The sequence below is a fragment of the Lutjanus erythropterus genome, chromosome 2, assembly GCF_056507025.1.
Source record: "Lutjanus erythropterus isolate fLutEry1 chromosome 2, fLutEry1.hap2, whole genome shotgun sequence".
In the NCBI taxonomy this organism is placed as follows: Eukaryota; Metazoa; Chordata; class Actinopteri; order Lutjaniformes; family Lutjanidae; genus Lutjanus; species Lutjanus erythropterus.
The window spans coordinates 32,311,130-32,327,907 of NC_139318.1; the positions used below are offsets into that span (position 1 = coordinate 32,311,130).

Here is a 16,778-nt window from a genome sequence, read left to right on the forward strand (position 1 = left end):
CACTAATTCTGCCTACCTGCCATTAAGTGCAGGGCAGGTAAACAATTCGTTTTAAGAGCTATTTAAATCAGCTGCCTGCTGCAGCTGAAAACCCTCTTGAGTGCAGTGACAGTCAGTCAAAATCATTAAGTTGCTGGCAGCAATTAATTATGGCATCTTTAAACTGAAAAAGGACCAAATACAGTAATTAAAAAAGAAATTAATTGATATAGAGTGTGATGATGGTATTTCAAAACAAAAACAGGCCAAATATAAAAGAGAACTTCCCATTTTTAATAGTTAAATACGGTCCATTCAATCAGAAAAAAACCTGACAAACCAACATTCCTCATCCAAAGCTTACAATGAACTACAATCAGCTTCACTCTGAGATTAATATACTCCAAATTACTGCTTGGGCAGTGGCATTTGCAAAGAACAAGAAGGACAGAAGAGAGAAGAAAAAGAGAAGAGAGGAACAGCAAAGGAGTGTAAAGGGAGGGCAGTGGATGCTGAGAAGAAAAATAGGAGGGACGCAAACTAGCAGAAAATAAATGGTATGTAGGAGAGAAAGAGTCTGAGCTAAGTAAGGAGAGGAAGAGAGGAGAGGGGAAGGAGAGACAGAGAATCAAAATTATTCTGCTGATTCACAGAACACCAGAACATGGCCTAGTCAGCTAACAGCGAACAGTGGAGGAGAGATCAGCTTTTTTCCACTCGCCCCCCACAGGGAACCTTCACAGCATTAAGAGACAAACCTGCCTACTGAAAGAGCTTCAGACTCAAAAACTTAAAATCCCTGATGATACTTCTGATTGTAAATAAATATTTGAGCTTTTTCAGCCTTTGTTTCTGTTTTTTGGAATGCACATATATTAAGGCATGACTTCAACTACACTTACAATTCAGACTTTTTAATCCTACAGCAAAACAAGTAATACAACTAATGTAGGAAATGTTTCACCTGAATCCACAACAACTGAGAAAAGATGAGGCATTTCTAGATGAAGGCAAAATGAGTAAGAATATATACAGGCGTTTTAATTATGGCCATTAACAGTCAGGATGTTTGTTGCTTAATGAGGCAGCGGAGGAGTAGAGGAGGGTCATTAGGGTGCAGGTGTGGGCGGTTTAAAGAGACCAGTCTTTCTGAAGTAGCGCACGATGAGAGGCACCGACACCAGAGTGATGCTGATGCGAACCGGAGCGAAAAGCTTGTGGATGGCGTAGGCCAAGACGAACGTGCTCGTCCCTGCTGCCATCTTAGATTGAACAACCGCCTCGTTGAAGCCCAGTTTGCACAGCATGGCCGCCATATCAATCCCACTGAGGAGACAGATAACACAGAAAGACTGGTTAGAAATACATAGGATTCATATGTTAGGAGATCACTCACAAAATATCTTATTTCATTTTTCTTATTGTTATAAAAAAAACGACAGTCCACTACACACACGCACACAGATGTTTCAGCATTTTTTTCACCATAACACCCAACATGAGGCAGGGGAAATAATTAAACAAAACCAAGGAAGACGGAGAGGGAGAAAGTGTTTTTTTAAAAGATTTGTTTTAAAACAGATACTGTAACTATTTAATCTATTTATCCAATATACTGAGAATATGAACACCATAATAATTAATTATAATATTAATCGACTACATTTTGACATTCAGCGACTTCATAAAAATACTCATAAACTGTGTGATACAGTCTGCTTTTGGCAGACTTCACCACTTTTTGGCACAAAACTTGTCAGGATTAAAAATTAACTTTGGACTAATATTACGTAAAAATGTCTGAAAGCACTTTCTCGCTTTTCAATTGAAAGCAGAATGACCATATTGGACTTGGATAATATTGAGGATAATTTTGCACAAAGCAGACAGAGGAAAATATGCATTGCATTAAAACTTTTATGATTGTATTATGTAGCTCTGGAGAGGCTCAGGATAAAGAAAAATGGATGAGGAACAAACAGTAGAAGAGGAGCAAGTGTGTGCACATCCAGGCTAAAATATATACAGATAGAGGGTAAAAAATGGCTCATGACAGAAAAAAATGAAAATGCGTCTGCACACTGTTAAATTCCCCAATAGACAACTTTTATATTGTGTTACAGGGCAACATTTTGACCTACAAGATCTTCCTCCTCCGAAGTAACAAACGGTCCCTTTCTAGAAAACATCTCCAAGAAAAATTAAGAGGTCAAACTTTCAGGTGCTTCAGAGCCCAAAAATTAAATCTCAAAAGTCTCTTTACGACTTAGCTTTTGCTCCTGCCTGATTTCAAGAGATTAAATATAAAGTAAATGAGTAGATGCTGTTTCTATCTTGGTTTTAAGTTGTTAGAAGTGCAATTCATGGTTAACTCCACCAGAGGGAGCTGTGTTCAGACAATAAAGATTGTATAATAGTTTATTTTACAGCCTTTTGACCCATTTAAACTGATAAGCATTAGAAGCACGGAGAAATCAAAGAGGGTTTAACAAGCTGCATGTATCTCTACCTTTTTTTGAGTTGTGGCATTTTCATCTGAGCTATTCAGGGAAATAAATATGTAAAGAATGTGCTAACACGAGGCCGAGAGCTGCTTCAATCAATACAGCATCTCTGTCTCACATTAACAGCTCTGTTGCACTCAGCAAACTTTAGTCAGCTAAATATAAAGATCCATCTGCACCCTGACAACTGTTTACCCAGCACACAGCACTGTATTAGCGGGCCACATGCCTGGGCTCTGTAGCTGCACAGTGATAATGCTCAATGGTTGCTAGCTACAGAGTCAGCTTTCACTTCAAGGCCATTATCAGCTATACAAGGAAATCTCTAAGCTGTCAGATAATCTCTGCCAAGTCTCTCTGGTATTCGTGCCTCTGGCATGTGGCCAGACAGACAGACAAGAGCCTGAAAATTGTCTGGACTGGTACTCTTGCCAAAACTTGTTGTGCTGCTTTAGCTTTTCTCTGTCTGTCACAATCAATAGAGGGTTACAAAACACACAAGACAGTTGAATGTGGTGTCAGAGGTTTTAAATTCTGCATGTGTTGTTGTAAAGTCTAAAAAAACACTTGCAAGATGAGAAAGTGAACTCATGTTTTATTCAAGCGCTCAACATGATTTTAGTGTCTGTCTGATTCAGCCCATTCGTAGTTTTTCAACAACAGCAGGGCCGGTATAATGCGGCTGACTGAGTGGACATTTTCAAGAGCCAGTACTTTGCTTTCTCTCATCTAACGGGTCCCATTCTGTGCCAATTTGCAGCAGACATTTTGCATTCCTCAGTGTATAAGCAGCCCGCGGGTCAGTAATTTCCTGTGCACGTCCTCTTTAGGTGTAAAGGAAATGATGTTGCACTTGGATGCTCTTACACTGCTGGATGAAATCAGTCAGTGGTGTTTGATGCATGCCAGAGTTATTTTTCTTCAGCTGGCTTCATCTGCTTTCATTCCAGTCAGTGATTTCCTACATTTCCCTAAATATGATCAATGTGGACTACTATGGTCAATAGAGGAATCTCTCTCTCATGTTCAAAGTATTTCTCATCCTGCTGAGAATCTGTATATCTAGAAAGACATTTTCATTCTTTGATCCTGAAAATGTGTTTGGTCACATTGTAGCCACACTTGACATTCATCAGATTGGGGTTGGGTGATTGTATGACTATCTAGGCAATCTGAGATTTTTGCCAATTTATTTTGCTAATTTAACTGCTTCCCAAGAACAAATGAGAGCTGTTGTTCAACAACAGACTAATTAAGAGGTCAACAACGGCAAAGACAGTTTGGCGGATGGCCTTGTACATCAGCTATCGATGACTGGCTGAGTTCATCGTCTGCTGTTTTTGGTTGTTTTTTTTCTGTTTAATAAGGAAAATAGATGTGAGACTCTTTCCTTTCTTGACATTTTGTGATTTTTATTGTCTGTTGGCTGTAGCAAACATACATAGTGTATGTATTGTAGTGGAATGACCGTATACATTAATCTTCCAGCTGTGGGGGAGGGGCAGGAGTTTCATTTTTTCTTTTGAGTTTAAGTATAGTATATTTTACACTGGCTTCACAGGGCTAATCTAAGTTCAGTGAAAGAAAGAAGCTTGAATTCAGAAGATGATCAGCAGGCTTGAGAGGTATAAAGGTATAACAGTATATCAGAGTGTTAAGAAATCCTGATGGTAGGATATTCAATATGATACGTCCTAAATACAGACGCTCCTATTTCTATTAAACTTGTAGGGAAATGTTGTATTGTAGTGTGTGTAGTGTCAGTCTGTTTTTTAGTCTCATTATACAAGTTTGACACACATTACTATTGTTAAATAATATCAACATAATAGAGCTGCTACAATTAGAATAAAGTTGATGATTCTAGCTCCTTAACTATGAATATTTTCTTGTTTTGTTTTGTTACTCTTCTGTGACAGTAATCTGAATATCTTTGGTTTGTGGACAATATGAGCTTTGGCAAACACTGAGTCACACTGTCCATGCTTTCCTGACATTTTTTGACCAAACAACTAAATTAATTAATTGAAAAACTAATAGACAGATGGATAGTTGATACTGAAAATCATTGTTAGTTGCAGCCCTAGTTCCAAAACAAGAATCTGTGGCCAAATAAGATTAAGGTACATATTTAACAGAGGTTAAAAGTTTTAGGGTGGAAAAAATGGTAGCAATATGTGGCCACTTTTCTCCAAGCCATAGAAAAAGCACTATTCTGATGTTATGTTACCTGGATATAAGGAGGTAGAACATTCCCAGGGACATGAGGGAGATACAGATATGAAAGGAAACTCCCACTGCTCCATATTCCTTGAAAACTTTCTTTAGCTGCTGGGTTTTGGTGGGTTTTCCTCCCTCTGGCTCTAACTCTCCTGAGGCCTTTGCAGCAGATGAAGAAGTAGTAGAGGCCTCCTTTAAATTCTGCTCATCCTGGGCAAAAAAAAAAGAGAGAGAAAAATAGGAGGAAGTGAGCAGGACAATATGAAATTGAAGAGGATGAAGTGAAAATCAATCCCTGGAGAATGTGTCTCGTAAGAAGACAGACTACAAAACGGAGAGAAGATATGAATGGCAAAGAGGAAGTGGATGAAAATTGTGGCGATAGTTTCCACTCTGCATACAAAATCGTGACATTTATCACATTCATATTCCACAGACCCGTGGCTGACGAGCCCCAAGACGGACACATCATAGTTTTTCACCATTCTTTGCATTTAAATACACAGCACAGAGGAGTTCAAACAACCAACCAATTTTTACTTTTAATATCCACCTGACTTGAGTTGACGTGCATTAGGTGTTGGTATACTGAATGAGTGGTGATGCTGAAGCATTAACACCAGTTTGTTACTCCTGTCTGAACAGAACACATGTTGATAGATATCTAAAGGTAATTTAAAAGCATTTACAGGTGCAATAAGTATGTAGAAATTCTAATCATGACCTTTTAACATTAAAATCTTACTGCTATTTGCCTTTGCAAGGAATGCAAGAACAATGTCTGATCGCACAATTTATCAAAACAAATATCAAAATCACAGTAATGTTTTCCTTTAATCAAGTTCAGAATTTCCTTTTCCTGATGCTCTGCAGAATCAGCAAACAAATGTTAAGTTCAAAGAGTTCAAACCAAGCTACAACAACCTTTTTTTTTTTTTTTCGGCTTTAGAAATGCATGCATCATCATAATATAGAAAAACAAACACTGTGTGCTGCGATCATGTGTCATCTAGTTCATAGTTGAGGTCAAACAAAGCTGGACTTTTATGAGTTTCCTCTATTCATCGTGCAGACGAGTCAGCTGATTAAACATAGACCGCTGCTGTATGCTTTAGGTAATTCACTTTATCACTCACCCTTTCACACACAAACGAAGTCCGCCACTCTCCCTTACAAACACGCGCACAAAGAGCCTCTCATGAGTGCACAAACACCCACATTACTCTGTGTGTGTGACCTCCAGACACAAACACACACCACTCTCTAAGATGAACAAGCAGGGGACTCAATTCAGCTGTCTGACATGTAGCAGGGAGCAGGCAGGTCACTCCAGATTAGTTAACTACAACATGGACAACAACAATAAGAGCACCACAGCAGACAACAGACCACCACAGAGCATTGATAGAGTAGACGTGACTCACAGAGCGAAACAAGCAGGATTTTTTTTTTAAAAAGAGAGAAAGCCTGCAGAATGTTAACAGTACAGCGTGTAAATAAACATAATCCTCCCACTGACTGAAGCCTCAAGGGCTGCATTTTACAACTGTAGCCATGTTTAATGCAGCAGAACCTGTACAACAAGTATGATAGTGCACAAAGTGAAAGATCACAATTCAAGGTGACAGGGCAGCATGGTCGTTTTTTATAGAAAACTAGAATTGCACCTCACAGTAATATGCCTCCACCAACCAGTCCACTTGTTGTTTACATCCATGTCTGTTAATAGAATGTATGTATTGATGACTTGAAAGGAATTCAACATGGAATTTACCATTATATTGACCTGTAACTTTTTAATTTAATAAAAAGTTAGTGGGGGTTTTTGCAAAGTCAAAGTTATCACTATACTGACATGAACAACGCCAGAGAATAATATCCAGTGAGAAACATGCTGTCTTCACTTTTACAGAGAAGTACAGAGGACTGGTATTGGAAATAAAATGTCATCACCTCATCATTTTATGCTATTAGATATTTGTGAGAAATTTACAATTAGCATGTGAGTTCTGGAGTTATGGCTAAGACCATGCTTTGTGGTCACAGTGACCAAATTCTAGTCAGTTCATCCTTGAGTGAGGTGGACGTTTTTGCCAAGTCACAGAAACACTGACCTTTGACCACTAAAATCTAAAAAGTTCATATATGAGTCCAAGTGGACTGTGCCAAGTTTTAAAGAACCCCTCAAGGAATTCTTAAGGTATCGCATTCATGTGGATGGGAAGGACAAACAACCTGAAAACATAATGCCTGCTGCTCACCGGCACAGAGACATGAAAATAATCCTAACGTGGTCTAAACTCTTGCAGAGTGTGACATGCAAGACTTTAAAAATTGATGTAAGAGAAACTTAAATTTGAGTACTGATTACAGTCAGTACTGAACAGACTGAACAAAACTTTGTGGTGTTACAGTCATTTGGCATAAAATTGCTGTCATATGTGAAACCTTTCATCACATTCTTCTCTCAAAACCAAATGCAATTACAACAAAATATCTTTTATGGAGCCTTTTCATTATAATTACAAAATACTGGGGGGATTATTTCAGTTTTATTGCCCATATTCAATTATTTTCTTTCCTTTTGATTATTAAGGCTGTTAAACTGAAACTTGAACAGTAAAAATGCCAGCTAACAGGAAGGCATGGCGTGCAGTGGTTCAATCTGAAGTCACTATTCAAATATTTTCTGCAAGAGGCACTCCTTAGGTTCTTCTATGAAAAAACAGGAAGTAGGTGAGGCCTGCGTGGAATGAATTTATTTTTAGACGAAATATTGACCTTGCACCTACAAAGCTGAGATGACTAAGTACAAAGAATACTCCCTACAGTGACCTATTTAATGGGCAATTTATTATTATGGTAGACTATCAAATCAAGGTCACCAGTGGTGAGGACAAAATGTGGGCTGATGGAAAATGTGTGTGAGCCAGAAAGTACAGCAGAAAATAGTAGGGATGGGAATCAAGAACCGCTTCCAGTTGAGAACCGGTTCCAATTCAACAATTCCATCTATCAATGCTGCCAAGCTTTTCTGACAGTTGTGGTCAAACTCATGCATCTACGCTACTGGAAATGTGGAAAAAGGAGGAGTCATGGCCATTTTTCTACTTTACACTGCATCATGAGTTAATGAAACAGTTGCTGTGTGTAGGCCTACTTTCCTCCACACACAGAAAATTGATCAGGAATCGCTAAAGAATTTGACTGATAAGTAGAAACAATACCAGATCGTAGAAAAGAAAAGATGAAAGAAGACAGAAAAGATAACTATAGTTATATTATACATTAAAAAAGTAACTTTGTGTCTTACAAAAGTGGAAAAACATGAGTTTTGTATTATGTAATATTCCTCTAGATTTAGGACTAAATGGGTAAAGCACTGTACTGACTGAAATGTGCTAAATTTCATTGCTTAAAATAAATAACAGCACATTTATTGTTACAATTGTTCTCTATTCAGAAGTTGTTTCATTGATTTTATGTTTGGTAGTTTTGTTTGCAACTTCTACATGTTTAACAAAAAGCTCAAAATTGCAGAGTGCTGCAGGACCCTGAAACTCCATGGTCCTTATAGATCAGGTTTAACACGTTAATGCATTCTTTGCTCTAATGAATTATTTGCATATGTGACATATTCAGTTAAAAAGATCAGAACTTGGGCCGCTTCTGAAACTTGGGAGCATCGGTGAGCATGATGTAGCCTGCAACGTTCGGCCTAACATGTAGTAATTTTCATTCTTTCCTTTGTTGCTGCACTGACATTCTGCTTTCTTCAGCCTGTCTTCCTTTGTAGACCCAAGTCAGACAATTAATCAAGGGGGAAGAACAATGAGGAAGAAGGGAACAGGAGAAAAACAAGCTGATCTTTTCTCTTCCCTGCAATTTGTCTTGCTGAATTTTGGCCCTAGCCCCCTGGATGAAGCCATAGTCTTGGTGACGTATTCCCAGGCCTGCCAACAATGGACAATAGAAAGGCCAGAGTGGGTGAGGGAGCAGGCCGCAGCTTTTCAGAGGCGAAGTCAGGCCAAGCTAAAAGTAAAGGCGGGCAGCAGCGTGGGAGGGTCATGTGAACAAGCAGCCAAAGGGAGTTGTGCCAGGGAGGGTGTATGGGAGGGGAACAGTGGTACTGCTGTGTCTGATAACAGCTTTTCAGAGGCATGAAAACACATGCAGATATGTAGAGTCACAGTGGCATGCAAACAGACAAAGACACACTCACATGCACAAGCTTACACAGGAAGAATGAGAGGGAAATGTCAGAGGCTTAAGCAGAAAAGTGTCAGGTCTAATGAGAAAGTGAACAAAACAGTGATCTACTGCATCAGGTCTCATCCTGCTACATATCTGTCTATGACTACGACTGTTCATGTGAGAAAGTTGTGTAAGGTCTCCTGTGGCTCTAGTGGGAGCACAAAATCTGCTATACCGCCTCAAGTGATGTCCCTTGAGGCGGTGTCAGTTGGGTTTGACGGCTACAAGTTTGAAAATGAAAGAAATCAGGGGATTTTTGTTGAGTTACACAGAACTGAGCTCACCAGACCTCTGTAGCACGCTCTTCATCTCGGCTAGAGGCTAGCAGCTCGAAGCTACATTAGCCGCTACTGTTATACTAATGTATAACACTGTGATTGTTGACAGTGGAGTTGGATTGTGGATGATGTGGTTGCCAAGTTTTGACAAGGAAGAAAAGTATGTGGAATAATAGAAGACTATCTCTGGTTCTGTTGCATCAATCTATTTGTATCCTCTTTTATAAACTATCTATCATGAGTCCATCAATGTTTTAGGAGTGTACTGCTGAAACAGTGGAATAATCCTTTGAAGGACACAGACTGTTTTCATGAGAGGCAATCTAACTGAATCCAGTTTGCCCACTCATATACAATAGTAAGGCACTTCAGCTGTATTAGCTGCTTGCTTGCAAAGAGTGAGGATTTTATCAGTATTTGTGTGAGAGGTGCATACTGAGGAGATGAATAATGGCTTTAATCTACCATTTGAATACAGTCAGATTTATAATCTAGGCTTGGGTGTTATCTATGTTTTCATACCTTCCTGAAATTTTACCAAGGTATACTGTATTATGGCAGTATTTATCTTTAACAGCTCAACTCGGCTGTCCTCCACTGTACCGTAGTACTTAAGGTAGGCAGCGCTGATCGTAATAGCTGCGCTGCTCCCACAGCATGGAAACAACACACACACACACACAGGAGCTCTGCTAGTCTTAAGAACCTTCAGTCTTTATTCACTGAAAACTCAAATGTAAACTGTACATTTGCAGTGCTGTCAGCTACCAAACCAACAACAAAGGTCTATTTTAGCACTGCTATGAAATTTGTAGAGATGCACAGCTACATTTTTTCAGTTCTGATCTGATACCTCAATTTGGATATCTGCCGATACTCTAACTCAGCCAAACCCAAACTTGAATGCCACTGACCAGTTTAAAGTCTGAAAATCTTCCGCGGCCCACCCAAACCTTTAATCACCATTTTGATCAACACATGAGAATAATCGTACTAGTGATATAAGAGATGTTCTGGTGTTACAAGTCACCAAATACACCTGTTAAACTAGGTCAGATAAATGAAGAATAACATATGATCTAAATCCCATGGCCATTTTTTCTGATTACTTTTTTTTAATGATTCAGAAATATTTTACGGTATTTTCAAATTCAAATGTTTTATTAATTTATCATGGCTGTGCAAAGCCCAAAGACAAGGGCTTCACAGCCCACCAGAGGATCAATTACAAGTTGCTGTCTTACTTCTCTATTTTTTTTTTTTTACTGTTTGGAGACTGAAACATCCTCAAACTGAGGACATATTCAATTATCCAGTGGTCACTAACTCTCTTAGTTACAGACTTTCTTGTGAGGTTTTGTTGGGTTCATGGTCCATCGCAAACTCTGTGATGTAAATCAAACTCATAGAAATCTGGGTGACCAAAAAAAAAAAAGAAATATGGGACAACTGGACATCTTTATAGAACTGATTAAGTGCTTATTAATCTATTTGTGCTACAACATTTTATGGGTTTAAAACATGACATATTTATTACATATGTATGACATATTTATGATTCATAGAAACATCAGGCTTTGGAGCGAGACTGGCATGTGGAACAGTGACATCAGTCACTGGATCAATCTGATGCCAATATTTGATCAGACTGGTCCCAACTCTAGAAATCTGGTTCATATATTTGACAGAAATCCTAATGACTCAAGTAATATCCCTGACTTTTCCTCTCCTACCACAGTCTGGTCAGAATTAAAAATTTAAGGACATCCTTTGGTTTGCATCACATTTTCCAATCTAATGACATTCCCATCAGCCTTAGCTAAACTTTGTGCTAATTAGCAAATGTTAGCTTGCTAATACATTAAACAAAGGATGTGAGCATGGTAAATATTAGCATGTTAGCAGTTAGCTCAAAGCGCCACTGTGTACAGCCTCACAGAGTGACTCTTCGTCTTATGTAAGTACCTAAAATAATCATATGGCTCAGTCATTCAGAGTGAGCCTCATACCACTGAAGATACCGGAAAACATCATTGTAAAAGTGGTTTTGTGCCTTCTAAGAACTGCAGGCATACATTTTTTTTAATCTACTTTCACATCAGCGGTGTTGAGTCACCACTAACTGAGCACATGCCAAACATGCTCAGTGAATTTACGTCTTATTCAAATTCGCCGGCTCGGACAAAATGACTCATTCTCGTGAAACGGAGCCAGCGTTTAGTTTGCTGTGCAGCCTGTTGAACAGTGAGTCAGCAGGACATGTGCTCTGCTCTCTCGGCTCTGTAAGTGACACTTGTGCTGGTTGTGAACGCAGGTGCATGAACTAGTGTGAGTTTCCTGCACATGTTTACGGCCCACACAGCTGTGAACGTCACGCACTGTTGTATAACAAAACTGCCAGCTTACATGGCTGCTGCTGCCCGGGCGGCCAGGCAGGCAGGCAGCTTTCTGCATATTTCATGGCTTTGAGTTGAGTCCTGGGACACACACACCATACACACAGGGAGTCCCCCACCAGTTGAACAGCGTGTGGACACAGACTGGGACCTGTGTGCTCTTATTATCGGGTCAATGGGGTTACACAAACACTCGACTTGAACAGTTTAATATACCTCTTTGTTGTTGTCAGTCGTCTGCTCCTCAGCGGCGTCGCTCTTCTTCGTGGCTCTTGTGTGCATGGTCCTGGTGGAGCAGCGTGGACTGGAAACCCCCCAGTTACCTGTAAACAAACCATTACCAACCATTTCTCCCCTGGTGCTGTGGGGTCTGCTCGCATGTATGAGCGGCTGTAATGTGATAATATCTTTATTTTCGGCTTCCCTCTGCACGCCTTCAGAGAGATTCACAGCTACAGCAGCCACACGGTCCAAGTGTGCCCACTCTGAGATTACAAAACCAGTAGAGGAGTCCCAGTTCTGCACGGGTTTGAGGTCTGATTGTCGTTTCCTCAGGTCGGACACACAGAAACACCGGTGTCCCCGAAACGTGCGGTCCTTGCGTAATGTCAGAGAGACGTCCCTCAATCTGTTTGTTTTAACTTGCAGCAGAAACGAGCCCGTTGACTTGAAAGACAGATCCAGAGCCGCTGCAGACAGCCTGCCCGTCCGACACAAAAACATTGTCCGCTCCGAAACGACCTTAGTGTCTCCGTAAAGAAATAACGAGAGTAAATGGTTTAGGAGCAATAAATAGGACAGTAAGTAGCTGTAAACATGCTGCCCTGAGCCCTCTGGTCCTCTTGTTGACCGATCATCACAGACAGCCAATGAGAGCTGACGCGCAATCGCAATAGTAGAGGAGGGAGGGGGGTATTTAAAGGTGTAACCGTGTTAACTCTCACAATTGAGTTATATCATGAACCGTCTCTGGAGTATAATGTAACTGAGCCCAGTACACGTGTTTTTTTGAAAGCCAGGCAGCTCCTCTTTCAGTTTTTCCGATCTGTTTTTTTTTTTTTTTTTTTTTGAGATCTTGAGATTTTTTGAAAGAAAGATCTGATGCAGGTCCAGACTGTAGAGTCATTAGTTAATGCTGGGGGAGGCAGTGAGGTAACCAAATGAGAATAGGTGAAATTTGGAGCTGGGGATGGGTGTCTCACATCAGAATAATTACTGTAACTCAGATCATTTATTAATGTTGTGGAAAAAGTGACATATTCTGAGGATATGAAGGACAGCTTCCTGGCTCAGGTGACAGGTGTGTTAAAGTCATTTTAAACATCTTTACAGCAGATGAGATTGTCATTAAACTGTAGGAACTTACAAACACATTTTTAGATATTTTAATCACAAAGTCATCCTGCAGTGGGGGCTGCATTCTGTCCTCTAGTTTAAAACAGGTCAAATCAGTTATTCATCAATCAGTTATTTATGATAGCCCAATCAGTGCAATACGTGGGTGTAAAACACATCACTACTCTGATATATTTTACAAAAACCAACAAGACATTTTTAATATTTAAAAGCAGGAACATATTTTTATGGATTCATAAGTTGTTCATATCATCTATTTCTATGTGGTTAACTTTCAGGGGAAATGAACATACGGGACAAAGGCTTGTACTCTGATGTCTGGTCACCCTAGCAGGCAGTTTATTATTGGCATCATATTTATTGGCTATCTTTCAATTTTTTTAAAGTTTGTCAGAAGTATGAATACTTTTTTCAAAAAAGACAATAGAATACTAGTGTGGTATAGTTACTTTCTCTATACCAGCACTGTGCACAGGAGATTTTTATATCTTTTTAAGAAAAAAATATGCTATTTTGTGTGCCTGGGACTTTTTCTCTGTTTGCCTTGTTATCAACAGAGTTATTGGCTTTTAATGTAAAGAGAGGTATGTTTTTTTTAATACTAGTATTGTATTAAAGTTTAAAATTCTGGTATTGTAACAACTCCACTCATTCATAGGATGTCAAATACTGCCATTTTGGTAACTAACTTTCTCCAGGCTTTCTGGACCTTAAAATCCAAAGTTCACCACAAATTTTGTCTGTTTGTTGTTTTCCCACATGCCCTCTCTGTAAAAAAAAAGAGTAGGACATGTGCTGATCCAAGCTCCACAATCCAAACACATTACTTTGTTCATTCATTGATTTTTTTCATTCATTCATTCATTAGTTGAGAAGCATAAAACTGTAAAAAATTAAACAAAAGGAAATGATTATGAGTTACCGAATCAAGACAAAAACAGTCCATAAAAAAGGAAAATGTACATGTATGAGCATACTGATGATACAGCAGGTTAGTAAAAAACACACAATTCTGAGGTTAAACAATATAGAATCTTAGTTTTTACTGTTGACCCTTATCTTGTGTGTTTTTGGATGTTACTGTATGCTATGGGGAGATAAGGCTGTTCAACCAGGAGAAAGAAAAGATATCTAGAGGAACTTTCAACTGCCAGCCTGAGGTTTTACAGCCATCCACATCTCACACAAAAATATAAGATGAAATGTATAGAAACATGGAATGAAAGAATGGAGACCTTTTTAGATATACAGAAGTAGAACTACCACATGATTAAAAACTCCACAAGTAAATGTCCTATTTTCATAATTTTACTTAGGTAGAAGTAAAAAAAAAAAGGATCAAACTGTACTTGAAAAATTAGTTAAAGATGATTAAATGGAAGGATGGCCTCTGTCATTGTGTCATACAGTATTATATTATTCTGTCAGTGATGCATTGCTTGCAGCTTTCTAATGTTTAAGCTAGTTGAGATAGAATTTATTTTATAGTAGTTTAATCTATAAAATGCATAATATTTTTGTATGATGATCAGTTGTTCTGTATGTAAAATCTTGATCTTCAAAAACTTGTAACTACATTTGTCAAATACATGTAGCAGAATAGAAACTACAATATTTCCCCATGAAATGTAGAGGAGTAGACAAATAAAGAAGCATAAAGTGGAAAGTACATTGTCTACTGTGTTTACAGTGCAAAAGTGCCTTTATGTCTCGCATGTACATTTGCATGCCTATGTAAAACGAGACAGAAGTGTTGAGAAAATCCCAACCTAAAAAGGAAGTGGTGGTGGGAAAGCACAAGATCAGAAATTTCTCTGATGTGAAATTGTGCAGCACAATTCCTTAAATATTTCATTCTTATACATCAGAGAACACTGAATCATGTGGTGTCATGAACACCATCTGGTTTCAGATGTAAAAAAGTAATTCTCTCCTTTGACATTTGCAGGATTGTTTTTGTCAAGCAAGCATAACAACCAAGAATGCATCAGCACATTCGAGGTAAAAGGCAGAGAGAAAGGAGTGAGAGTGAGTAGGAGGTGAAATAAAGAAGAGGGTGGGATGTTTGGCAGGAAGCCATGAAAAACGTCCCACAGTCAGAGCACCAACAGAGCCCCTGAACTTTCCCCAGCAGAGACACAAGATCAACATGTGGGCTGATTTAAAATAGCTGTTCATGAAAAAAAAACCCTATTTATATTTGTGGTTGGGTGAAATACACTATCTTTATGTAGTTAAGAGTTAAATATTAATCTGCCAGTAGGGGAAAGCACTGAAAATTTCAACCTCAATAGATACAATAACACATAGAGAAGATGTTTTTTGATTCATCCATTAGTGTATATTATACTTAAACACAAAAACAATGTAAAAGGCGTAACAAAATGAAAACAACAAAAAAGATGTCACAAGACGTAACAACATGATGATTCATAATGATACTTCACAAGATGAAAATGACATAACAATAAATAACAAGATGAAAATGACATAACAATAAATAACAAGATGAAAATGACATAAAAACAAACAGCTTACAAACAGCCAGTAGAAATGTCCTTCAGAGGGCTACTTTTTACTTTTTTTTTTTTTTTTACTTCAAGTACATTTCAGAGCCTGTACTTTTTCACTTTATCTTTAGTGAAGAACTTGAACCAGTCCTTTTTTACACAAGTATCCGTAACTCTACTTTAGTAAAGAACGTGTATGTACTTTTGCCACCTTGGTTGATTATACATTTACAGTAAAAAATTAAAGTCTTGATGTCAAAATGTAGAATGACACAGACTCTAACACTAAACTTTGCTGAAATGCCTTTAAGCACGTTTAATTTAAATAGAATTTTTCAGCATCTTAAAACAAAAAATACAGGGAGCTGCCAGCAGCATTTCTTAAAGTTTAATAAAATAAATAAACCAAAAAAGGTTCCTGATATTTTATAAAGAGGGAGAGGCAGCTGCATCAGAGCCAAAGTAACACATTTTTAATTTATCTTATCAACATATGATTTAAAAAAAAAACACTGATTCAGGTAATCATAAAAATGCTAAATACTGGATCTGATAATTGGCTAAGCTGTCAATCAGGTGAATATTTTATGGCTGAATTAATATCCTTTTAACTCTAATGTAGATGCAAAGGTTCAGACAGAGATTATAGACAGTTAATATTTATTTGGAGTGCCTCTTGGGTGGCTTTACATCAGAGTGACCTTTTCTGCTCATTAAGCATTGATTTAGTGATTTGCAGGTCAGACGACATGTAGGTTAAAACTGGGCTTAATTAGGCTGAAAAGTGAAAGTGTTTTTGAGATGTCAGGCTCATATAGTATGTTCTTTGTTTCAACAACAATTCAGTGACTATATTTTGATGTTTACTCTAAGTTACAAACATAGAAATATAGTCACTGAAATGCCGTTGAAATACACTACTGCAGGGGCTCCCAAGATTAATTTGATTAGTCAGGTGATTATTAAAGAAATGAGAAAGAAAAAACATGTTTCTGTTGCAGAAAGTTATTTAATTTTCTATAGAGATAATACAATACTATTTTTCCCTCCAGACACCTGGTACCTAACCTTTATATACTTTACCAAAACAGAGTACAGCTGTACACTACTAACCCTGTATGGATGTGATATGATTGCTACCATTGTTGTGTGGCTTTAAGAGTACAGGACGCTGCTGGGAAATAGTGAAGATCAGTTTCAGGGCCAATAAATTACTGTACGTGATACCAGATCAGTGTTAGGGCTTCTGCACTCGCCAATATCCAGTGCAGCATTTTAGGC

At 38.3% G+C, this 16,778-nt stretch overlaps 1 protein-coding gene across 1 annotated transcript; it reads right to left on the reverse strand.

The window, feature by feature from the left end:
- Positions 1-252: 252 nt before the first annotated feature.
- On the reverse strand, positions 253-12,517 carry mims2 (mitochondrial inner membrane scaffold 2). Its single transcript, XM_084737431.1, has 3 exons — positions 11,848-12,517; positions 4,714-4,913; positions 253-1,305 (listed from the first exon to the last, which is right to left on the reverse strand). The coding sequence occupies exons 1-3, from the start codon at positions 12,352-12,354 to the stop codon at positions 1,089-1,091; spliced, it is 924 nt and encodes a 307-aa protein (XP_084593557.1). The 5' UTR covers positions 12,355-12,517; the 3' UTR covers positions 253-1,088.
- Between the last annotated feature and the right edge of the window lie 4,261 nt (positions 12,518-16,778).